The following is a 26,777-nucleotide window of genomic DNA, read 5'->3' on the forward strand; positions in this document are numbered from 1 at the left end:
GGGACAAGAATTGTGTCTTAATTATCTTTCTGATTCAGCATATATTTTAACTGTCAAATCTGGGCAAATTATACCCCACTGCCCTTATGCTCCAATCTATAGAAAAATGTTACAGATATTTTTCTACTTATTTTCCTATGATTAAAGTTCAAAAAAAAAAAAAAAACTTAAAATCTAAATTAGGAGTGTCCGAACACTTAATTAGGTGTTTCCAAAGGGGAAGTTAAAATTAAATGTAAGTTAGCGTGGTAACTAAATCTGAACGTTTCATCAACCTGTGTAAGTTGACAAATTTATCAAGAAGGCATCGCTTTAGAAAAAAGTAAAAAGAGCAGTTTTATGCAACTGCAATGTATCCTTGTTACCCTTTTAAGGAGAAAACAGACAGGAAGCTTTGCGTAGGCAGCCGTTTCAAGCCATCGTCTTGTCCTCTGTTCCCTGTGGAATCAATGCGCTAGCCAGCATTTGCTGTCATCTCTATGCCTATTTCAAAACACCCTGCACTCTGTTCCTCTCCACTGGGAACCGTTTCCTCATGGCTTGACCACAAACTGACTATTCTTCTCACACAGCATGTTAAGAGGAATCAGAGGGGAGTGCGCAGTCCAATCACTTGTGGTCAGGTCCAATATAAAACTGTCTCAGGCCTTCCCAGTGCTCTTGGAATAAAGTTCAGAATCTTCAGAATGGCCTTAAAAAGCCTTGAAAATCAAGGCTAATGCAAAGCTCTGCAGCCACATTTGGCCCATCGTAGCCCTGGCTGGACCAGCTACAGCTCTCTGCACGGGGCTGGTCTGGCCCATTTAAAGGGCTTCCCATCTATAGTCCCTCCTTGCCTCTTAGGTTTCTGCCGAAAAGTTACTTCCTACAGGCCTAACTAGGTCTAAACAGTCACATTTTTCCTTTACAGCACTTACTGTAATTGTAACTTATTAACTTAGGGTGTAAATTCATTTTATCTGTGAAAATCACAAGGGCTAGAGATACCCGCAGGGGCTAGCACAGCTCCGGGGCACACACCGGGAGTCGGTTTGAGTTTCTACCATCAAATGCACTGGTGCGTGTCTTTTCTTCTCCCAGTGTGGCCACTTCTTTCTAACTGCCCTGGATCAAGAGCTGGCAGAGTCTGAGACAGGCAGCCAGTGCAGGAGGTGAAATGCTTGCCAGAGGCCAGGGACAAGGACACAAACAGCCAATAGGACATCTGGGGAGCGCTGGTAAGAGAGGTCGGGTTTGGTCACCACGCGAGGCAGAAAAGAATTCAGCGGTAAAGCACAAGTTTAACAGAGGAGACAGCAGGCGGCAGCCCCTCAGGAAGGGAAGGTGAGGCCCGAGGGGCAGCACAAAAAAAACACCGGGAGTCAGTGGGCCCAAGAGATGAAGGAGGAAGGGACAAGACAGAGGGAGACCAGGCACTCTGCCCCAACCACTCCTGCCTGCTGAGAGCTGGACCCTGAGGAGCAGCCCAGGGCCGCAGGCAGGAGCATCGCTGGTCTACCAGGCTGGATTGTCACTTGCTGAGGCAGCCACAGTGACCTCCGGTGCAATCTAGACTGCATCACAGGCAGCAGAAGAGGGATTATTGCATAGGGTATGTGGCTGGGTTAGGAAATTTACAACTTTTCCTAGGCTTGAATTTGCTCAAATTAAAACTCCTGTGCTTGATGGTAATGAAGACCAGAATAAAGTGCGCCAAAGGAGGGGCAGGGGCTGAAAAGCCACAGCAGGTCTCACAAGGACGCAAAGACAGGGAACCCGAAGCAGAGGGGGAGATTGGGGCCAGAGGCCTCTCCTTCTTCATCTACTCTGATCCCTCACAGGCCTTCGTCACTACTTATCTCTGCGTCCCATCCTTTCTGGAGACGGCTTGTACTCTGCTTACTTACAGCTGAGTCTACCAAAGCACCATAGTTGAACCTCCGCACAAGGCCCAGGGAGCACACAACTTGTCTGCCTGGGGACTCTGGAAGGCTCAGGGGCTGTCTGAGAACCCAGAGCATTTAGGTAGCAGGAATGACAAAAGGGGTGCCTCTCAAATAACCCTACTTTCTTCCCATAGCTTCCTGGGGCCAGCTTTGTGGACAGGGCTTAGATGAGACTTAGCTTATCTCTAAGATTACAAACTAAAGCATTCATCAAAATAAGATACCACTGGTACTTCACCATACTTCATACACTCTGGAGTAGGTGTAGCAGGAAAGAACCAAATACTACCTTCAATCACAATAAAACTGCAATTACCCACAAGTATACAACTTCATAATGGCTGCCTCCACCTTGCTCCATCTTTCTGGGGACACATCTCTCTACACACTTAAGATTAGGGACGATAAGGCGATTTTCCTGCTTGACTAAAAAGAAAGATATTAGTGCACTCACACTCCCTCACAGTCATGAAGTCATACGGTTCACACCAAGGGCAAATATAAGTAAAAATGAACTGTGTGGATCCCTAGTGAGTAGAAAATTACCTGTTCCAACTTCCTCCAAGTTATCCTTGAAAGGAATAAGGAAGCCATAGACAGGAGCTGGTAACCCAGGCTCATAGCCCACAACTTCTTGCATGTATTTACTTAAAGCAATCAGAATCAGCATCACTGGCCTGATCTCCGCAAAGAAAAGGCATCATAAACAAATCAAGACCAACACAGTGGATACACAGAGTTTCTGGGAAATAGCATGGAGAGCTTTGGAGTCAGACCCATCTGGTTCCACGGCTCATACTTAAGACCAGCGCAAGTGGTTGGGTAACCTCCCTCAGGCTCCCTCTCCTCGCTGTAAGATGAAGATGACAGGGCCTGCATCATTAGACTGCAATGAGGTTGTTAAATTAAAATGCTCACAGCTCCCTGCTAGAATTCTTAATCAGAAGACAAATTCCACTTAAACACACTATTCACTTTCAATTCCCCCCCCCCAAGACAGCACCCTAAAATACATAAGTTTGTGGGGCAGAATTTGAACTTGTAAATAACTGAATCTTAACTTTCGCCAAAGCATTTGCATGCTGCTGTTAAATGCTACTTAACATGACACTCTCCCCCACTGCCCTGATAAACCCCAGTTAACGACCCAATAAGCAAATGAAGACTATTTTGGAAAATGAGTTTCAATTCTATGAGAAAAGTAAAAGTCCGCCTTGCTGAGGATCTTGGAAGAGAATCGCAAGCATCCATCAGCCACTAGTTCTGTTAGCTTGTTAGGCCAGGGCTAGAGGATATTTTCTCTTTGGAATTATGGGTGGTTTTTATCTTTGGCAAAAAGAAGGAGGCCATCTCATATACAAGTGAAAATCAGTATCTAACAGCATGCATAAGTTTCAAAAATTAGCCACTGGTTACCATGGTGATGCAAATACTACCTAACTCACTGGGCTGTAGGGAACCAAGATGATGCTAAATATGTTATTTCAGAAATAAATAAATAAATAAAGTCTCTATGTTTAGGAATACTTGCAAGGAACTAGATGGGCCTAAGCAGCAGACTGAGAGCAGCCCAGTTTGACCCAGTGGACCCAGGATTGACCGTGACTTCCTGCCCCACGCGTGTTGAGATCTGTGTCGTGCGCACACACAGAGCTGCACCCAGTGGCAGCCGTGGAGGCAGAACAGTGACATTTCACTTACAAACTAAGGGCTATGCTCGGAATCTGAGTCTTCTCATTCCCTAAATTCTTAGTAAAGAATAATCTCTGCTACCACCCACTGAAGACAGAAGAGCCAATGACAGACTGGTGGCCAGTACCTTTTACACTCAACATTAAGACTTTCCTCAGGTGAAACAAGATTTCTCAGAAAATGACTACTACAAGGCCCCATAAAGTAATACTTTTCCCCTGTCCTCAGGAGTTTGACTTTTCTTAAATTAGGGGAAAAAGCCATAAACAGAAAAATAATAATTTTCCCTTGTTCTCAGTAGTTTGACTTTTCTCAAATTAGGAAAAAGGACACAAACATGACACGATGTTAGTAATTTTTAAGTTATCCCAAGAAACAGCCGTGCACAAATATGCTCTTAAGAAGAATTTTGTTCACAACTTTAGGTCAGAGGGCACAGTGCCCTGTACATGTGGGGCCCAGTACCTAGAAAAGAGGTCCCAGACCAGCGTTTTTTCAAGCGGTCCCTGGGTATCCAGCATCAGAATTCTCCCTAAAGGGCTCCTTAAAAATAAAAACTCCTAGGCCTTATCCGAGGCTTACTCAGTCTAAATATCTATAGTTTTAAAAAGTTCTCTATGCAAGGCTTATGAGCCCTAAAGTCTAAGGACCCCATCTTAGTACCCTCCACTAACCTGAGGTTTCCAGACCACACTGACAGAAGACAGGACAGCCACCAGAGAGCACGAGCCCTTACAGATTAATCAGAGCCAGGACTACTCATGACTCAGCAGCTTTTTGACCACAACCCAAGGTTTTTAAAAAGAAACAAAGAAAGTACAATCCACATTTACTATGTATATGGGCATGTGAAACAAAGATTTCACAAACCACACACGTGATACACGCTGACCTAGTCCACTCTACTATACTCCAATTTTTACTGCTCTCGCAATCAACTTCATTGATGTCACCACCCACTCACTGGTGAGCAAAGAAATTCTGGTGATGTATACATCTAGCTGCCAACAGTTAACTTTATTTATATCCTTTCTATCACAAAGAATAGCATGTGAATTATATAGATGTAGTACAAAGTAAATGAAAACTACGAAGAAAATGTTACAAAGGGAAAATAAGGACAGGAAACTAAATGTTTATGGAATGAGTCAAAGGAATTAAGGTAAACGGAATGAATATAACACATGCCCGGAATCTGGTCCACTTGTCAACGCTCAGCTTTCTAGCGATCAGAATGAAGAGGAATACATGATTAGTTATAAAATTTCCAGTGTCTATATGGGAAGAACAAAGCAATTTCTGAGAAGCATTTCCAGGCCTCTGCCCACCTCTCTCCAGTGGAAATGAACGCCCTCCCACACTGTTCCGGGTACAGCGAGTGAGTCACAAGTGCCAGCAGGACCCTTGTCACTGCTTCCACCTTCTGCTTGCTTCGCACATAAAATTACAGTCACACTAGGGACTACCCATTGGGACAAACAAAGCCTACAGGACACTGGAGCCTGAGGTCCCTGATTCTCCCTCCTTTGAGAGTACTTTATACTCACTTCTGTTCCAGCACTGGTCACCCTGCTATAATGACTGCAGTTCACCAGGCTGTTCCTTCCCTCCCACCAACCCCAGCAGATTATCGGTTACATGCAGAGCATACTGGCTCATATGCCTCTTGGTGAACTCTCCCTAAAGTTGTTGCTGATCTCCTGTAGACATTTCCAAAAGACAAAATCAAAGAAGCAAAAAGATCTAAATTTTCTTCTTGTAGAGGGAAGTATGAGACACTCATTTAACCACGTGTCCTCTGCAATTTAGTTTCTTAGCCGTTAACCAAAGCCAATGGTTTCAGAACCCGGGTTAGTCTCAAGGGAAAAATCAACAAACCGATGCAATTTGCATGGATGGCTTAGTTCCTGGCACACAGTAGGTCTTCAATAAGTGCTAGATTTCCCTTCCTCTATCGGGAATCTCTTAGATGTTAATTTTACTGGCTCCCCAAGCCATTGTAAGTTGTCATGAATTCCTCCTTCTCCTCCCAGCTTACCAAAGAAAATAAAATCACCCAAGAAGATGGTGGCATTGCCAAGAGAGCACTCTTAGTGCTTACACAGTGCCATGTTTGAAACAGTTCCTCATCATGGTTTCAAGGACTTTAAGCAAGGGTTAGAGGCTACTTTGAAGGAAAAAAAAAAATCTGAGAAAGGAGACCTTAACTAAGTCACTAAGTATCAAGTACATTCTTCAACCAAGCAATAAGAGAGCGGCAAATAGCATGTCTACTGTCTACGGTTAAAAGGCAATGTAATTGGCTAAACAAGACTGGCCCTTATAAAAAGGCTAAATGTTGTCCCGTGGACACTGAAGTAGCAGGAGGCAGTCGGCTGCTCTGCAGGCCCTATTTGCACAGACAGTAGAGACATACAATTTAGAGCAGCACATCTAGTCCTGAACAGAGACCAGTTATGTTTTCCTTTCCTTCGGTACAAGTGTCCCAGATTGAATAATGTGGTCAACTTACCTTTTCTGTGATATAGAAGTTTGAACTATCAGCATGCTGCAGTGCAAAATATTCATGGTTGGCAAGAGACCACCTTAAAAACACAAGCAGATACTGGTCAGAAAACAAAAGTGGCGGGCAGCGCCTGTGGCTCAAAGGCGTAGGGCGCCGGCCTCATATACCAGAGGTGGTAGGTTCAAACCCAGCCCCCAGTCAAAAACTGCAAAAAGAAAAAAAAAAGTGACCATTTTTACTTTTATAGTTTAATAGGGTTAGGTGAATTAAGTGCTTTGGGCCAGTCCCAACATATACCACCATGCAGTTCCTCAAGCAGAATGACATCAGCCAGAGACCAACCATTCCACATGTGGACTATCTAGGGCCCAGGTGTCCTCAAACTACAGCCCGCGGGCCACATGCAGCCCGCCTAGGACATTTATCCGGCCAGCAGGGTGTTTTTGCTGCCGCTGCCTGTCCTGCTTAGCAGCCCACTGGTCCTGGGGCCTGCAGTCCAGCCCTCCAACGGTCTGAGGGACAGTGAACTGGCCCTCTGTTTAAGAAGTTTGAGGCCCCCTGGTCTAGGCCTTACTCTAAACCTGTTGCTCACCTCTGAGCATTTGACCTTCAAGGTGTGGGATGGGGATTTAAATACAAATTGTTCCATTCCTCCTTATTTTGAAGGATTTGAAGCAGACAGAGGAAAGCAAACAAAGTGCATGCAATTTAAAATGTTGGTAACTGGCACCATTCAATTATCCCTGTGTTGGACCAGCCCCAGTCAGGAGAGCTGATGCAGCCTGGAACACTACAGTGAAGTACTGGAATGCTGGGGGCCTGGAGGCCTCCTATGCAGGTAAATTCCAGGTAATACTCTCTTCACAGTTCTACTTTAAAAATTAAAAAAAAAATCTCACGCAACTACCATATACGTATTTCCTTTGTATTGTTTAGAGCAGACAAAGGGAAGTAGGCAAACTGCGTCAGTGTGAAATTCCCTGTGCCGACACCCACGGGCTCATCGTTCTGATTCTTTCATAACTTCAGGGAGGGCCTCAGTGGTCCTCTCGGTTTATACCAGTGTATATTTCCCCTCAGGAACCTTTAGACTGCTCCCTGCTAGGCAGGACGAAAGGAACACAACTTCCTAAAATAAATCAAACCAACCTCACTGTGCACACACTGGCCATTTCATACTTTCTCTGTTCCTTGAGGAAGAATGATCAATTTTGGTAGAAAAGGGCGTGTAACTCTCACATAGTAATTCAGAGTGACTCTGGGCAGGTCAAGGGGTAGCTTATGAATAGTATGTTATCATTCTGCTGGAAATATTTTATTTGCCTATTTGCCATTTTATAGACTGGAGTGTGTTAGAAGAATCCCGAGTGACACTTACCCATCACAGACTTCCTTTATTATTGCAGACAGTGGTTTTTTCTGCAAAATAACAAAAAAAAAAAAAAAGGAAATACCGTCAGTTTCATTTCATCATTCTAAGTTTAAAAAAGTAGAAGCAGCCTAATAAAAAGCTAAGCAATTCAGAATTTACATTTGTTATTCTTAGTAGTGGTCAATAAGTCGCTGAGTTATCTCAAGGTAACAAGTTGGTATCTACCAACTGTCACTACCGAATTTATTAGTGATTTATAACCCCCGAGGTTCTTTTTTCTACTTAGCATTATTAGCCCAACAAAATACGCATCCTATTTAATTTAGCCACATTAAAACCAGAATGAAAATATAGCTTTGTTCAAAGATCTCACAGACAACAGAAGCCCACAAGCTCCAAGTCAGAACCAGAATCCCTCAGGAGTGGTACCTGAAACAGATGAGCAGCAGTTGGGTTTTACACAGACAGGCTGGGATTCATGATATTTTTATGAGAACGTGTGGCATTGTTCCTACAAAGTGCATAGAATTCTTCCCCTGACCATGGCCCCAATAAATAGCAATTGCAGCAGCTTGAGCCAGACACAGTCAAGTAGTGTGACGGTGGCACCATGTGCCATGGTGTCAACTGGTGGCTGACTACAGCTGTGCTCTCCCGCCTAACAGCCACAGTTGTGTTCCGCCTGCCCCCCAGATAGAAGGAATGCAGCGCACAGACACACCAGCTCTCCCGGAGATGTCGAAATCCTTCCTGTTTTGGATGCAAACAAGACGTAGGGTGGAGCAGCGTGTCAATCAAAAGAACAAATCACAGTCAAGAAATGAGTGGGGAAGAGAGGAAGAAAAATCACAGAAGTACAATACATAGTCCTAGACTTTCAAATACAACCATAAAAAAGCTGTCTACATACAAGCAGTTTCTACACCTGTCCCTCTGAAGGGCAAAGTGGCATCTAGTAAGAGATTCCGAATCAGGCAGAGTGGTTCAAACCTTAGCTCTGCCATCCCTTCCGCAGCGGGGCCCACCATGTCCTTCATGTGCTGAACCTCAACTAGCTTATCTGTAAAATGGGCTTCAGGGCTGTTATGAAAATTAAATTATATTAAATGAAATAAAAATTTCAGGGCTGTTAAGAAAATTAAATTATATTGAATGAAAATAAAAATTAATACAAAGAGCAAAAGACTTCAAAAAGGTTAGGAAAGAGCTCTTGAAAGAGTTCCATTTCTTGCTGGCCTCCTTGCCCTTCACAATGCTATGCCTGCCCTCTGGGTGACCAGGACTCACCGTTCTGGTAATTCTCCCTAACTACGAGCCTTTCTGGCCCCTGCTAAAAGCTACAAATCAGTGTGCAGTGTCCTTCCAATGACCTCCTTCCCACAGGAGCTCCAGCCCCCTGGGCCAGGTTCACCCCCTGTATTTAGAAGAATGTCTTTTCGCCTACGTTGATAAATGCAGTTGGGGGAGAGGGGAACCTAAACTCAGTAAGAGTGAGAGATGGCGGGGTCTTCCTGGAATCCCCAGTCTTCTTTGGAATAGGATTAGAAACAGCTATTGGGTTCCTAGGCCTTTGCAAGAATATGTCCACTGTTGCTGAGGTGTAAATATGTGCTCACAACCAGATGACAAAAGCATGCTGGGAACAAACTTTCCCCATAAGAGTAGGATTTTGCGCTTCTGGGGCCAGAGACCCCTCCAGGCTACAGATGTGTAATGAAGACCTATCAGACAGTCCCCTATCTGCAAATATTACTATCTGTACTCTCCAAACTGAAATAGAAGTAACAGGATGGAGTTTTACTTTTAAATTACACTGAAACAACAGATCAGGCCAAGAAGGTACTGTGCAGGTAGGAGAAGGCATCTACAGTGATTGTTCCCAGATTTTGACATTTGAGCTGAAGTCTCTTAAAGAAATTACTTGGATGTTAATTCAGGTCTGATTCATACATTGAGAATCACGTTTAAAAAGACAGATGTCTCTGGGGGTACTAGTACACTTAGAACATTCTGAAGTTGGATGTACATATAAAAGGAATAAAGCCCATAGAAGCCCAAAGCTTAGAGAAAGAGGAAAGACAGGCTCTAAACCACAGAGGAAAAGGAAGCACGGTTAAGTGAGGACCCATAATGCAGCCTAGCGAATTACCATGCGTGTCATGTAAGCACAGGGTTGGCCTCAGTGAGCCCCCAAACCCTACGTCCAATAACTGTTCCATTCTCCCCACCTTCCTTTTCCTGTCCCCTTTGTTTAACACTGTCACTATTCCTTTCCTTCTGAATCCCCCTTTTCAGAGCTTCTGTGACACAGCTCATTGCTCTAGTCTTCCTATGTGGATACCCAATCACTCAGTGAAAGCCAAGGAACCCTTCATAGTTCCTCTTCGGCCTCTAGCTTCCCACCTCCGCCTTTCTGCTCTCGTCTTCTCAGTTGTTACTCACTCTGGTCCTTATGGATCTCATTCAACTTCAAGTGCCCTAAGTCCATAGTCACAGCCCCAAACGCTATTTTGCAAATCTCTGACAGTGTGCTAGACAGAATATTTTAAGTCTTCTTCCAAGAACGTATCAAATGTACAAACAAAACCCAGTGCTCTTACATCCCCTGCACTCTATCCCCTCAACAGTTGCATATGCCCTCAGGCCCCCGACTCCAGCCCCCCCCACGACTTCTCTGCTGTTTTCTTCTCTCTTATGATACTGCTATAGCCTAGGAGTGACATTAACCTAGGCTCCTTCACTCTTCAGACACAGTGTGCTACCAGGTGACACAGACTTTTCCTCTCCATGTCCAAAGCATGACTTCCCACCTCCTACCCGCTCTTCTGAACTCTGGACTCTTTACATTCCAAGTCCTGCCCTCAGACGGATCTTCCAACAGACACTTCAATCCCGTCACCCTTAATTCGCTCCCCTCATCCCAGCACCTCTCCCAAGCACTAGCCCGTCATTAGTAACCACTCGCCATGAATTTCCAATCCAATGCTTCACCAGCAAATCAACACAAAGCCTCATCTTCCACTAGTTCCTAGACTCGGCTTGCCTACCTTTGGCAGGTCTCTCAGGCACATTTTTGGAGAACTTGCCCTTCCTGGCTCTTCCTTCTTTACCCCGTTCTGTGACATGCACATTTGCGAGACACCTGGTATCATCATATGCCTTCCACACCCACTCTCCATTTTACCCTTTCCTGGCCCTCCCCATCACCTTTGTTTCCAGGCTCCAGCACCAGATCCCCACAATTGACTCCACATCTCCAGTCCCTTTCTCTCCTCTCCCATCAACTATAATTAGACACAATTAGACTTTCCCCACAGACTTGGCTGACATCACTCTTTTGCTCCAATACCCTCCATGGATCCCCAATGGCCATTATCTATCGAATGTAAATCCCTTAACTTGGTGACCAAGGCCTTCCACAGTTTGGTCTGGAGCAATCCCACTGTTCTGTGCACATTCCCCGTGCTTCTGGATTTTGTTGATGATTCATACACACACACACACACACAACTCTATCTCCACACTTTCATTTATGACATTTGCTCTATTGAAACGTCCCTCTCCTTTCTGTTCCAGCTCTTACACAATGAGCTCTTACCTACCATTTACTATCCATGTCAAAGCTGCCTCCTCCAAGCAGATGCCCTCTCTATCTCCCTGAATAGAGGTAATTACTCCCTCTCTATACTCGGCACATTAAATGAATCATTCCTGAGGACTTTGTATATCTGTCTTGTCTCCTTGTCCCTTGAGAACAAGGCATCTTAATTCATCTCTGCAACCCCCATCTCCCACAGTGCTAGTTACCAGGTATGTAGGTGTTAACAGGATCTAACAGGAGGCTCAATGCTAATTTCTGCTAAGTATAAAATCTACACATTCACAAACTTTCCTTTATAAAACAAAAGTAAAAAGGCATGCATATAAAGCAAACTATTTTGAAGGATAGCTGGGATTAATCAGCCCATTTCCCACTTCCTACCATGTAAACCATTGCTGGGCAGCTCAAAGCAGCTGCTGGCCACAAGCTGTCAGGCAAGTGGAAGCTGTCACTGCTCCCTCCCTGCACAGAATCATTCTCGTAGGAGTTGAGCGGTTCATGCCTTGGAAGAGCATTGAGCAAGCCAACTGATAAAGAATGTAATTCAACAGATGATAAAAAAAGATTTCAATCAAATGAGCTAGTTACACCATCAGTAAGACAGGCCAAATGTACCCTCCTCTCATACGCAGATGAGACTGACCCAGATACCCCCAGTAGAAACACTAGTCTACTCTCACAGTTCCCCTACTTCCTGCGGAAGGCGCTCAGTTTGACCTGAGCTCACTGCCGGACCAGTAACTCCCAAGGCAGTGCTCTTCCTGCCCTCTGTTCCGTACAGTGAGTATGGACACTTTGCTTTCCTTTCTGAATTCTTTCTCCCTTGCCTTTGGTAAGGTGCCAGAATCACAAATTTCTGAATCCATGCCTCCCTTTCTGAGCCTGCCTCTAGGTTTGGTCCTGCATAACCCCTCCTGCAGATCCACAGATCACATGGACATCCTGCCACCCCTCCAAATGTAACACTTCTTTCTTACTAAACCAGACTTTCCTTTTGTCTCCCTTTAACCTCTTTAAAAACATAATCACTCTCCCACTCAGGGCACATGCTACCTTAAGCCATCAGAGAACCTCCCCAGGGAGTCATGCTTGTTTATTAAAGAGATGACCAGTCCAGCCTGCCTGAGGCTCCTTCCCTGGAGACCTCCCCTCCCCCCAGCTGTTAGCCCACATCAGAGCACTGGCAGCCCCTGGCTGCTCAGCCACCTGTTCCTGCCTGTTGGCCAAGGCACCTGGCTGAGGGACTTTCACAGCCCAAATGCTCACCTTGGAGTTCTCGAGTCTGTTGCCGCCCATATTTCAGCCTTGATGCCCGCCTGCTGAGGCTGGCAGCACCCCCAGCCATGGTGCCCACACACCTGTTAGCAACTGTGGAGCGTGGGCTGCAGTTCTCAGCTCTGACATACACTACTCTGGCCCATGCTCGCCCCTAGATGGGCATCACCCAGAAAAGAACGCCTGGCTCCATGGAAACTTTTTAATTCCAAACATTTTTAATGACATGGGGGAAGGCTCGTGAGATAGGAAGAACCAAGTAGACACCAGAGAAGTTTTAAGAATGATGAATTTTTATCAGCTACTTGTTTTTCTCCATATTCCCTCAACTCTGAGCTTTTGAATCCCAGCTTCCGCAGGCCCTCCCGAGCTTGGGAACCTTAGGCTCACTCCTTCTCTCAACACTTCCATTTTTTCTTCATGTTGTAAAATCCTTGAAATAGTGCCTGGCACAGAGTAAGTCATTATATAAATATTACCTATAAGTAGGTTCTTTCATTTCTTATGCCCTCTGTGTGGATACCTCACAGGTACTTTCAATAATTGCTGGTTAAAGAAATTACATAAACAAACGGATGAGTATCCAATTCCTCCTTCTTTAAAGTGACTCCAGCCTCCGTGCTGTCTTTGGCACTTGACTCGTCCTGTCCTTTATTCTTAAACTCGTTACTGTGTGTTTTGCCAGCTAGATTGCACTTGCTCTGGAGGCAGAGACTGCCTGTGAGACTCTGTCACCTCTGGAGCCTGTGGCTCCCAGGACCTCAGAAGGCGTGCTATTAATGAGCGTGATTAACACACATCTTTGTTCAGCTTTCTAGCTTCTTTCCCGTCTCTTTCTGATGCTACTGAGGCTCGGGGGAACCGCTAACTGGATCACAGCAAGAGAAGGGCTAAAGTGACCCCCCAAGCCCCACCACTCATCCGCCCTCCCACTTGGCCACCGCCTCACTGTCCGCTAATTGTAAAATACTTTTCTACAAAGACTTAAAGTGTTCAGTCCTAGACTATGAAAATGTCCTTCCCTAGTGCTTTAAAAAATCTGCCAGATGCTTTATTCTGACACTTTGAGGTGGAAAAAACACAGCACTTGGGATTTTACTTTGCTTTTATAGATGGAAATTCATTGAACATATTCTGCTCAGCAGTTATGAGTAATGTTGGCCCAGGAAGAAAAGAAACACAGTTTCCAAATGTCAGGACACCACTGAGAAAGGATAGGCATGTTGACTACGGCTGGTACAATATGACCTCAAGAAACTTTAATGTAGAGTAACCCATCTAGTTCCCGGAGGGGCCTCACGACATCGTGGCAATGACACTGATCACTTTCTAACTGTTTTATTCTTCTTCCAGTGGTCCTTGTGATTACTCTCCGCACTTCTGAGCCTACACTTTCAGCATAGAGGACTCTGATGTGTTCCGAGGAGCGTGTGCAGGCTATTTTCCTAATATCAGCCTGAGGAATTTGAAAGATAATGACAAAATCACACTTTCTTGAGGCAAATTCAGCTGGTTCTTGGAAAGGAAGGACTTTGAGAACACTTGTGATACAATTCACTGTCGCAAAATTGCCACAAAGGGGACTCATAACAATGTCCCTAAAGTATTAGAACAGGTACCATATCCATTTTAAGACTGAAAGAGATGACAGGCTTTGCTACCTTGTTCTTAACGAATGATGATTTGTTTCAAAAACCGTTTACTAAAAAGACTTTTTTCAAGCTTCATGAAACTAATTAGATATTAGATTCTACAAGATAAACTACAATCTTTGTGTCACAGAAATTACTGAACTACAAAGATAAGCAGAGACATAAATACATAGAATGGATGAATCAGTGGGTTAAAGACAAGCAGGCGTCCCTTGTCTTTTAGGTATTCTAACATGCTTCTGCTCTGGAGAAATTGTATTTCCCTTCAATTGGAAGGACAAGTGCGATTTTAGAAAACGAAAGAAATGTAAAGTTGAACAACACAAAAATAAAGCACTACTTGTATCACTTATCATTTTCTTTGACTCTCTTTTCAAGTTTCTGATTATTTCACGGTATATTGTTTAATATCAATGTTGCTGTAGATTAAGACAAATTTCATTATCTCAGCCAGCAACAACCAATTTCCTAATTCTTATATATCTCTTAACCTTCCTTCCTATCAGTATTTTCCGGGATGTACTTCCAGATGACTCTGGATCCACTAAAGGCCATTTCACTCCACCACAGCCTTGCAACCAAGTGGTTGGTCTCTCTTATATGGAAATGATTCGCACTGTGCCTCAGTTCTGATCTCATGGTCTGCTTACCTTCTCCCGTCACCTTCCAGATGACTCTGGATCCACCAAAGGCCATTTCACTCCACCACAGCCTTGCAACCAAGTGGTTGGTCTCTCTTATATGGAAATGATTCGCACTGTGCCTCAGTTCTGATCTCATGGTCTGCTTACCTTCTCCCGTGTGCAATAATCTACATATGGGTGTCAAGGGCACACACGGAAGATTAACCATATTGATGTGCACAGTTTAGAAATAAAAACTCAGGCTGGTTCAGTAGGATAAGTAGAAATGAGTGTGGACTCTCGCAGATACGAAATAGAAGAAAGCCAGGTAAGCTCCAAAGACAGAGTTCAGGGTCAGGTTAAACACAGGATGATGAAGGCTCACCAAGTACAAAGAAACTGAGATTGGATGTGAGACCGCACCAAAAGGACGCTGAAAGGAACTGGTGACGGAGGAAGCATGAGGAAGTAAGTTCACGTTTTTCATTTAGGTTCTTCCCCCTTCTACTTCGTCTCTCTTCACTACCCAGGTGGCCTGTGTGTTTGTGAGGGGACACACCCACTGTCAGTGCTCCCTTCCTTAATGAGTGGGAATGGATGTGCTGAGGGATCTGCCAGCAGGTAGTGAAGGGATGTGGCTCCGCAGTCTCCAACACTCCACGTATCCCGCTAACGTGACAGTGGAACTGGAGGCAGAACCACAACCTTGAAGAATAATAAAACAGCTTCCTCAAGACGGGTCTGAAACAATGCAGTGGCCAAAATCTCCACTCTTTCTCCAAACTCCCCTCCCTTCAACATATTATCAACCCAGACTTTTATTATCTATTATCACTTGGCTCGCCCTTCTGATAATGAAAAAACAATGTAGTAACAGCTATTTATTGAGTGAGTACCATATATTCCCTAAAAGATGACCCTGCTAAGTTTATTTCGCTAGAAAACTGTATGAAGATCTTGAGATGTTAAGTAACCGGCTCAGAATCTCACTGCCTATGTGACAAGAGTCAGAATTTGAACCCAGACGTGGATAATTCCAGGACCCTTGCTCTTCTACTTCATCTGAAATCCGCAGAGTCCTCATAACCATGAACAAGCCCAAGTGACCAGAGCTAATATCTGAAGAGAAGGGTGCTGAAACTCTTGGGGTTTCAGTCTGTGGCACATGGTAAGTTCATAATAATTTTATTTAAAGCACAGTATTTTAATACTACCCTAAGAATAGCAGACGATCCTTCCTCATGCATTATCCAGCATGAATTACACAGTCTTCAGTTAACACTGAAACTACTCACATCCTCTCCTCTTCCAATGAAGGAACCCTCACTGTTCCAATTCACTTCTGATGCTCAAATCACCACTTCCAATGCCAATTCCTCTGTAGTAAGGTCTGTCTCAGATCATTTCACCTGGGCTATATGTCTTTCCATGACCTCAAACTCAAATCTTTCCCTCTATTTCCCAATCTTCAGCTTTTATTCATCATCTTCTAGTTTACCAGAATATAAACTTGCAATCAGCACCACATCTTCCCTCTCCTTCATATTTTTGTTTCCAGTCCTGCCAATTCAATCTGGAGTGACTTTCACAACTGTCCTCTTTATCCTGCCTGTGAGTACAAGAAGCAATTAAAAGAAGATGCTATTTGGATTTCCTAAGGCATTTTCATTTGAAGGTACAGCAAAAATACAAAGGCAGAGCTAAATAAATGTTCGGTCACATTGCATATGGGGGAGTTGACAATGTCGCTTGAATGAAAGATGAGAGAGTGGCTAAAAAAACAAGCTAGAGGTAAAAATGCCTGCGTCCTACAGACCTCTTCTTGGTCTTTTTTGTTTATAATTGACAAATAATCATCACATCTATTCAGAGTGCAAAGTGCTACATCTTGATACATGTGTGTATTTCTGAAATAATCAAGTCAAGGTAATTATCATATTCAGGATCTCAAATATTTATCATTTCTTTGAAGTGGTAACATATAAAATCCTCTCTCTTTGCTATTTTGAAATACAACAACTCTTCAAGGTTTGGACCCATCATAGGTTTTGAGACAGGGAAGTGAAGTCATCAGGCGTGCATTCTCAGATGACAAGGGACTACACTGGAGGCTGAGAAACCAGGGAAGCGGACAAATCAGCCAGCGTCTCAAAACCCAACGGAAATATGAAAGGAAGTCCAATTCTATTGACACCTGATCTATTTTCCTATACCTGGTAAGGTTTCTGGGAAGAATGTGAATCCACCTAAATATTCCTCTAATGGTATTTTTTATCCTTGTAGATGTCACCAAAATCTGTCCAGCTGTTCACACAAGAAATCTTACGATAATCCTTGACACCTACTTCTGCCTTACCCCCTACACAGAATCAATCGTCAATTTCCTATCAAATTAATCTTTCCATGTATCTTAATGAGAAATATATCTAACTTCCTTCTAGCACCCCTGTCATCGCCCCCAGTCACGGCAAGAGCAGTCTAGCTAGTATCCCCTAGTCAATTCTATTTCTCATAAAACAATTCTCAAATTGAGACCTTTAAAAGTAAAAACCACCATGTCATCCCTCAGCTTAGATATAGGAACAGTATTTTCCAGCCTCCTGAACAGAGTGTTCAGTCCACGTGGCTTCCCATGGGAGAGCCTCTACTCACCCAAACAGCCTATTCTGAGCCCTTGTTCTTCCTCATTGTCAAATTTTTCTTCAGTTCCAGAGGGGTAAGATCTTAGCCAAGATCTCTTTATACACTGCCTCTCCACCACTCATTTCCTTCTTTACGTGTGAAACTTCCAGTTAGATAGGTTTGGACTTCTTGACTTGTCCTTTTTCAACACAGCATGGCAACTGGCCTTTATCTTTAAGGCCCTGTTCTGGATGAATCCTGCATTTTCACTCTCCAATAACCAATTCTCTCTTTAGCCATATCTATTCTAGAGTTACTGTGTCTATACGTCTTATTTCTTTTATTTTCCTATTGCTGGGTTGGTACTTTTTACATTTTATTGATGTATACAGTCATCACCCCTTATCCCAGGGGTCTAAGAGTCCCAGTGGATGCCTGAAAATTTGGATCATACCAAACCCGACTGCTCTCCAACAGTACACGTTTCTGTTTGGATCTTTCTTTCACACATTTAATATCTCTTCCATTTTAACTTATCACATTCTGTACTCATAAATTTTGCAGGTTCAACAGCAAAACTAGCACCTATTGCCTTTTCATTCCTCGCAATTTCACATAAGATTCATTCTTACATAGATCTGAGCCACCTCAGCCCACATTTTTTTTCTTTCCTTATTAACTCAGGAACTTAACCTCATTTAAAGGAAGTTACAGCTTCTTTTTGGCATATCCAAATTACCAGCATCTGCACTCTTGCACTTTGGAGCCACTACTAGGTAAAATAAGGATGATCTGAGCACAAGCACTGGCATGTCACAGCAGTTAATCTGATAACCAAAACAGCTACTAAGGGACTAACAAGTGGGTGGCATATACAGTGTGAAGAGGCTGGAAAAAGGGATGCTTCAAATCCAAGCAGGATGAGCAGGACAATGCAAGATTACATCACACAACTCAGAACAGTGCATAAGTTAAAACCCATGAACTGTTTCTTAATATTCTAAATTTTCTTTCTTTCTTTCTTTTCTTTCTTTTCTTTTTTTTTGCAGTTTTTGGCTGGGGCTAGGTTTGAACCCACCACCACCTCCGGCATATGGGGCTGGCACCTTACTCCTTTGAGCCACAGGCGCCGCCCCCATGAATTGTTTCTTTCTAGAATTTTCCATTTAATATTTTCAGACTGTGCTTGACCAAGGAAAAACAAAATCACAGATAAGTTGGGAGCTACTGTACTTTTCTTTTCTAATCTTCCCTATCATTTCTTTCCCATGTCCATTTATTCTCAGCTAATAGCACCTGCTCTGTATTCAGTCTCCTGTTTATACAGAGACCGCTCTGTTTTCAAGCTCTCCTTTTGAGGCTAGTCAACACACACCAATTTTTAAGTTCCCCCTTTCTCTCTGTTCTCCTCCACACTAAGACCTGGGGACAGGAGCAGCAGCATACGCGTCAGAGACCAGATGAAGGCAAGTTTGCTATGATAATCTGATCAGACAGATAGAAAGGCTGAGGGGGAGGGAAGAGTCTAGGAAGACACATGATTTCAACTTGAGCAAACCTGGTGTATGTTCTCACCTGTAACCAAGAAAAGGAAAACAGAAGAAAAGAAAACTAGACTTGCGTGGGGCTGGGAGGGGCAAGAAGGACTGTTTTGGATACCTTGAGTTTGAAGTATGAGAAACACCTAAATGAGCAGGGCAAACAGGCAGGTGGGGTGCGGTTTCCAAAGGTCAGAGGTCAAGAAAGAAGCCACGGCTGGAAATTCTGAGCGTCTTAGGATGATGAGGCTGATAAACCCAAACAGACCACCACAAACCCGTCCCAGAGTAATGATTCATCCATAATCGTTTTGGTACGGCTTGTCTCAAAGTCACTTGACTGTCTTTTGACTGTTAATGGCTTCCATAGACGGTCACACGTAAATCTTCATAAAGTTAATTCACAAGATGTAATAATGTATTTAGAATACACAGAAGGAACAAGGCACGCAATGTCCTCACCACAGCTACTCCCATTCATAATTATAATTAATTGTTTGTATCATTAGAAATATAAAATATAAAACATCAGTCAACAAACATTATGAGATAATTCTGTGCCAAGCTCTGTGCTAGGTGCTGGGAACACACTAGGCCAGTGCAGAGAATCACAGGGTGATTATGACATTGGAAAGTGCAGCCCTATACGGATATCACAAGGGCACATAGCACATCTAGAAGGACCAGCCGAGGTCCTCTGTGAGGAACTTATACTTCCTCTAGGATAAAAAAATGAACAGGAGATGGACAGGCAGAGATGAGAAGGGGGTAACTTCCAGTTAAAGACTTTAAAGTGTGAAGGAATGTCAGTTCATGAAAGGAGAAAAAGACTGCATGTGATGAGAAGCCAGATGATGGGGCTGGGGGACGCCACAGAGGCACTGGCTCGTGCCCTAGGGAGGAGGCAGGGGATGGCAGGGCCCTGAAAACCCCAGCTAGGGAAGTGGATTTTGTTCTAAGTGCAGCTGAGGAGCCCCTGAAGAACGTTAGGCCTGGACTGGAAGGAAAGTAGGAGGGGTAGCCTAGGGGCCAGTGTGATGCTACTGAGCGTTCTAGAAAGGTTAGAGGTCTTAGTTACCAAGTCTTAAGAAAACACAGTTGATGAAAGACTGCCCGGAGTTGCCCAAACTTCGCCGAGTGGCAGTGTCGTGGACAGAAGTAGAATGGAAGAGAACATCAGCCGCACCTGCTTAGAAAGCAAACTAACATCTGTAATTCATTTTCAGAAGTAAAGGCAGAATGCTAGAGCTCATTCTTGCTCAGTTAAACTCAGATCACGGTTGAAGGGAGAAATATGTTTGCTGCATTTTTCTTCTAAAGCATGGCACACCCTAAGATTTTTATGAGATTATATAGACTCTACCACATAAGAAAAGAGAGCTAAAACCAGAAAAGGAAGTACTCCAGTCACCTTATTTTAAAGGAAGTTTAAGAAATAGCTGTCCTATTACCAAATCAAACAGTTGCAAAAATCAGATGAGCCATGACTACTCCTCCACCACCAGTTTGTTCTACCTATTAATGACTGCACAGAGCCACAGCGCGGTACCACACAGGCTTCCCCACTTCTGCCTAACTGGAACCACGTGAGTTCCTGAAGGTGCTATGTTTGTACTCTCTGTAACGTCAGGAAAGGCTAAGAATTAATAGGACCACTTTTCTGATGGAGAAATTGAGGCATTGCCTTTAAGGGGCTCACTAAACATTATTGTGTTAATGAGTTATAGCCAGCTGATAGAGGGAGATGTTTCACGGGACTCACACAACACCTTTTCAAATATCCAACATCATGAGCATCACCAGGGGAGTTTAACAAAAATAGAGATCCCCGGACCTTGAACCACACACCCACAACATAACTCTCTCTGTGTTTCATTTTCAAAATGTTGAATGAATGATTCTGATTCCAAGCCAAGTTTGAGAGCCCCTGACTTAGCACCTGACAGACTAAGAAAATACTCTTAGAATTCTTGGGGAAAATTCTAACACTGAGGGTACATTTGGCCATACCTGAGATATTTTTAGTTGTCACCCTGGGCATGGGCGTACTATGGACATTTAGTGAGTCAAGTCCAGGATGCAGCTAAAAGGCTATGCTGCAAGGGTCAGCCCTCAAAACCCAGACTTATAAGGCCCCAAATGTCAATAGTGCCACATTTAGAAATCCCAATCTAACCAAACCTCTCAGGAAAAAGTAGTCCAGGAAAATTACATGGCTTTTAATTTCCACGGGGCATAGTTACAATCTGATTTTTCAGAAATTCAGTCTCATTTTCTTTATTCTGTGTGATGTTAAAGACCAATCTGAAGTCAGACCCCTTCATATGGAGCTCAATTGTCTTTCATAGTTCACCAGGCAGTCGATATTTAAAAGAGCTGGCTTTAAGGCATTCCAGGGAAAGTTGCATTATTGGTCCCAGTTCTGCCTTAAACACCAGAAGCTTGCTCTGTTCTATGTACCAGACAGCAGAATCATAACTGGCTCCTATCAGTTATCATTATTAAGTAATACACTGAATGATTCTCTCTCAGGATCCCCACAACACTAGGAAGGATTTGTGAATATTGCCAATTCTCCTTTCAAAGCAGTAAACTTGCCTGGAATATAGAGCAGGTCAGTGGCAGAGCCAGATTCTGAGTCCATATCACCTACGCTACAGTCGAAGCTTGCAAGCACCATGCTTAACAGCCCGCCCCCAACAAACTGGCCTTTCAAGGCTCCATCCCACTCCATGCGGGCTCCTTCTGTAACAGCCCAGACCACTTGCCATATTTCTCTTAATTTTTAAGGAAATACAGTCCTTGCTTTCATAACGCCCCATATCCCCGGAAGTCACAGAGTTACCGGCTACAGCAGGTAAGCCTGCTGTGGTAGGCACAAATGCTAGGACCAGGCTGGTGCTTCCTACTGGTGGAAGCTGTTAAGCAGGAACAGAATAGATGGCAAGGCTGAAACAGAGCTTTGCAGCAGAAAGACAGAATGATCCAGTGAAAACTGCCTGGGCTTTAGTGTCAAACAATGTTGGACCCAAATTAGTACCTTCCTAATTATTCGAAGAACTAGTGAACCTCTGAATAATCACAAAGCAGGGCGTCTAAAGCCAACCTTGCAGAGCTGTAGTAAGGTAAAGAAATCCTACTTGTAGGCCATTTCTGTCTGGCACTTATGGCAGTTGCTACTATTACTACTATTATTATGTACAGAATGAGCAAAATTCCAGGACGTCAAGTGTAAAAACTTGAACTTGCTCTATTTAATTAATGATCCCTTAAAAGATTTTATAGAAATCAAATTTATGCATGTCAAATTAAATCTTAAACATGCTACAGAAATATGACAGTTGAGGTAAAATCGCAGGCAATAAATTTGTACACACTTACCTAAAATCGTGTTTATTTTAGGGAGATAAAATTTCCACCCATATATGAGGGGATGCTATGATAATTTTTCTCTTTGGAGAATGGAGAATACCAGTGTTTTATTCCTATCTTCACTGTTCAGAATTCAAGCCTGTTGTAGACACTCAGAAATGGAGTTCAGCGCGATCAAGCACAAGGGACAAACGTCTGTAATCCCCAGGCTGACCACCAGGAGTTTATAATCTATTTCAAGAGATGCGAGCACATAAAGGAAAATGTAAATTACATTATGTGCAGAATATGTTAACCTCAAACAACAGCAACAGGCAAAGAAAGTGGTGCAAGAAATTAGAAAGCTGAAGAAGTGACTGCATTAAAATGTGATCAGAACAGATTTGAGCACAAAGAGGCACTCTGCGACACTTAGCAAAGCCAGGATTTTATGCAGTGGAAAGATGAAAGAAGACAGGAAAAATCTAAGCTCGTATAATGTAAGAAGGAAACAGAAAGAGAGGGGGAAAAAAGGGCCTGTGAATGTCTGAACGCATGTCTGAAAGAGAGCTTCTACAAAACAGACCGGTTCTTGAGAAATGCACACAGCACCTGCAGATGTGACCTGGGAGCAAGGATAGGGCTTGGGGGAAATAGGGAAGGCTGCAAAGCCATGCGAAGAAATATGACTGAGGTCTCAGGACCACTAAAAAGCTCGAGAATCATCTAAAAGTAATTTTTTTGTTAACTGCAATATACATTCTTCACACAAAAGCTTTCCCCAAACCAGCCACAAGTAAAAAGTTCTGCAGCAGAAGGGAGCTGAGAGTGCCTGGAAGCCCATTCCACATACCCCTCTCTCTCAAAACCATTTGAGAAGGATGGTGCAGAACTAAGGTGTATCTCTTCCCACCACCCTTTCTGGCCCTAAATCAGCTCATAGCAGCGTCTCCCAGCAGTCGTCTGATGTACACTTAGCAGAAATGATGGAACTCCTCACCTGCTGAGATGGCTCCTGCTGGCTTTTCTTTGGCAAAGGATGGACTTCATACGTTTGGCACAAAAATAACACATTTAACGATCCCTCCTCTACAGGAAATAACTTCAAAAAGTTGGTAGCCCCTGTGAGACCCCCTTTCTTCAGGTTCACATATGGGCAGTTTCACTAACCACTTGTCTGTAGGCAACTGCATGAAGGCTTACCCAGGGGAGTCAAACAAAGCAATGAAACTTGGTGGTTACCCAGTAGGGCAGACTGGGGAGGGGAACTGGTGTTATGTATTTAGGCAGAAGTGAAACTTAAGAAGCATGAGAAAACATGGAATCTGGGACGGTGTCAACAGTGGACACACAAGCGAGAGGGCTAAGGATTGAGGTTGAAAGATCTAGAAAGGAGCAACGTATAGAACCATGAAAAAATTGATAGTGACTAATCAAAGGAGGAAGAATCTCAGGCATTTAAGCTGGAAAAAGGGAGTGGGGAGGTCAAGATTACCGTTGTCAAGTGTAATCAAGAGAGTGAAGATATTCAAGGCAGCCACAAAGGCCACTTGATTTAGCAAACCAGAAAACACTGTTGCCATCAAAGAGGGAAGGCTTAGAGAGAGGAAAATTATTTTCCAGCCAAAGATTAAAGGAGACCCTGCATAAATGGCCCATACTGATAACATTTAAAATAAACTGATAACGGAAAACTAGGCAATAAATGAAACACTAGCAAAGGAGTTACTAGATCAAGGGGGGACTTTTCCAAAGTAGGAACAGAGGAGCTCCTGCTCCAGAGGACAGAAAAGGAAAAAAGAATAAACGAAAAAGATATAGATGGGAAAAGCCCAGCTAATGTGGAAAAGATGGGTTAAAACATGTGCGGCATTGTGGTTCACGCCTGTAGTCCCAGGTACTGGGGAGGCCGAGGTGTAAGGATCACTTGAGTCCAGGCATTCAAGGCTGCAGTGATCACCCACTGCACTGCAACTTGGGTGACACAGCAAGACCCCATCTCCAAAATTAAGGGGAAAAAGGTGGCACAAAAGAGATCCAGGTTGGGATAGGCCTTTCAGAAGAAAGTGATAGTCCCTAAGGGAAAATGAGGGCTATAGAAAAGGAAGACAGGATGGCAGAAGAAAAAGGAATCAAGAGGGCTGGGGCACTGTGTGAATGCACAGGCTGAGAAGCTCTGAGGCACAGCACAAGTGGTGGTTTTCTGGCAAAACCATCCATCTTGGAAAGTAAGTGAGGTGGCAGGGCAGGGGCAGGAGATACTGGAAGGCAGAAGAGTTTGTTCAGGGAACAGAAGAGCTGCTGCCCAGAAATGCTGGTGAGTGGCTAAGAGATAGAAGGAACTATCATAGAAAGTGCTAGGGAGCCAGTGAATATTCCATAGCATAAACTGGCTGCATGTCCACTTAGTACCTTTCTTCACTGCATAGTAATGATGCCTCTCAATCTTTCATTTCTGCTCCTTCCTAAACACTTAAAAAGCAAGTCAGAGAAAGAATAAGAACCAAGGCACATTATTCATGATGGAAGGGCAGGTAAAACGGAAAACCAGAGTATCTCATTTTCCCATCTAATGAGAACTTGCTTAAACTAACAGCAACAATGGCTGTCTTTATTGAGTACTTACTCTGAGCCGGGTAATGTGCTACATTCTTTTTACACGTTCTTTTATCTTTATGAGGACCATAAAAGTACCAAATTTTTATCCCAATTTTCTAAGACATAAAGACTGAGGTTCCATGAGCCCAACTGAGCCTCTGACAGAAAGCAGGGCTCCATGAAAGACGGCTATAGTTTGAAAGATTGGATCCTCCCACCCCAAATTCAAATGTTGAAACCAGACCACCATGGTGATGGCAGTAGGAGGTGGCTCTTTAGGGGAGGATGTAAGTAGGTCTCCAGAGTAGACTGCTCATGAATGGGATCAGTGCCATTGTGAAGAGGCTGGAGGGAGCCCGTTTGTCCCTTACGCCTGTGAGGACACAGAGAAGACACCATCTGTGGGAAACGACACCCAAACCACTGATGCTTTGATCTTGGACTTCTCAGCCTCCAGAACTCAAATCTCGGTTGCTTATAAATTATACAGTTTAAAGGACTTGATCTTAGCAGCTGAAGGCACTAGGACAAGGACTCAGGACTAAGCTTCAATGTCCCTGGAGCCTGTGCTTGTCATCATTCTGCACTGCCCCTTAGTAGATGCCCTCTGACAGAATTCTACATTCTAGACTGTGAAACCCATTGTTCAATAAATAGCAAGTTAACAAGAACAGTGGAGGCGAGAGCCTTGGTATATCCAGATAACAAGGGTCCTCAGCCTCAAGTGGCACCCCAAGGTTGACTCTCAACAATAGACAGTGAAGGCTGGAGCAGAAGCCAGGAACGAGCCAGCTGGTAACTCTTTGGAGAGCTTTGCACAATTCAGCAAAGTGATTTGTAAGAGGCTCTTGGTGCTCTTTCGTGGTAAGTGGAAACATTAAATGTTCTGCTAAAAATTTAGAAAGAAGATAAACAAGTCCATTGTGGGCAGATGTCCGCTTTAACACAACAGGCACTATCAGAGGATGGCTGAGCACCTGATATGATAATCACCACGCAGGAAACATCCCTCCCCATTATTCACTAATGAAACAGCCTTTTTTTTTTTTTTAGACAGAGTCTCAAGCTGTTGCCCTGAGTAGAGTGCCATGGCATCATACCTCACAACAACCTCCAGCTCTTGGGCTCAAGTGATCCTCTTGCCTCAGTCTTTCTATTTTCAGTAGAGATAGGGGTCTTGCTTTTCTCAGGCTTGTCTTGAACTTGTGAGCTCAAGCAATCCACCCACCTCAGCCTCTCAGAGGCCGCACCTGGCTAAAACATTCTTTTCATTTTAGTACTGATTGTTACCAGGCCCAGAGAAATAGCACTCAAAGACAAGCCACTCTCAAGTCTATTTCTTTCTCCCTTTCTTATTGGGCCCACGTGATCCTCTTGGTTTAGACTCCTGAGTAGCTGGGACTATAGATGCCCAACATGACGCCCAGCTAGCTTCTGTATTTTTAGCAGAGACGGGGTCTTGCTTTTTCTCAGGCTGGTCTTAGACTCCAGAGCTCAAGCAATCCATGTACCTCGGCCTCCGAGAGTGTTAGGATTATAGGCATGAGCCACCATGCCAAGCCACCCAGTCTTTTTCCTTAATTGTGGGAGCCCTTGCCTCACAGTCATCTGGTGATTATCACAGAGGCAGATGAAGGGCCTGGCCTTGGCTGATAGAATCAAAATCTGCACAAGCTTCCTAGGTGATCCTTGCTCACACTTGAGGTTGCGGACCACTGGGTTCAGTTGATAGATGATGGCAACACAATGTAATAAGGGGATGGACACTCAAAATTTCAGGAGAACTTAGAGCAGCAAGGTCGAACCCAGTTTTTGATAATACCTTCTAGTGAAATAGTAGCTATCCAGTTTTAGAAAAAGCAAAGAGGTTTCTAAATGAAGCTAGCATGCAAGGTAAAGGATTAGGGGGAAACCCAAGTCAGAGTCAACTCTTCACTGCATGTGCAAATACACTTCTAATTCCTATGCCAACTTCAAACAATTTGTGCCACCAACACAGCCATTAAGTCCCACTCCAACTTC

The 26,777-nt window shown here is 43.8% G+C and overlaps 1 protein-coding gene across 1 annotated transcript in view; it reads right to left on the reverse strand.

Moving 5' to 3' along the window:
• The window catches only part of ELMO1 (engulfment and cell motility 1), a 551,882-nt gene that overhangs the window by 411,505 nt on the left and 113,600 nt on the right, over positions 1-26,777 (reverse strand). Inside the window, exons 3-4 of the mRNA XM_003788592.3 lie at positions 7,502-7,542; positions 6,130-6,202 (exon numbers count right to left, since the gene is read on the reverse strand). Of these exons, the coding sequence (XP_003788640.1) occupies positions 6,130-6,202; positions 7,502-7,542 (114 nt within the window). The remainder of the gene's footprint in view (positions 1-6,129; positions 6,203-7,501; positions 7,543-26,777) is intronic.

This window comes from Otolemur garnettii, unplaced genomic scaffold (genome assembly GCF_000181295.1).
Source record: "Otolemur garnettii isolate 467f Iridium unplaced genomic scaffold, OtoGar3 scaffold00028, whole genome shotgun sequence".
In the NCBI taxonomy this organism is placed as follows: Eukaryota; Metazoa; Chordata; class Mammalia; order Primates; family Galagidae; genus Otolemur; species Otolemur garnettii.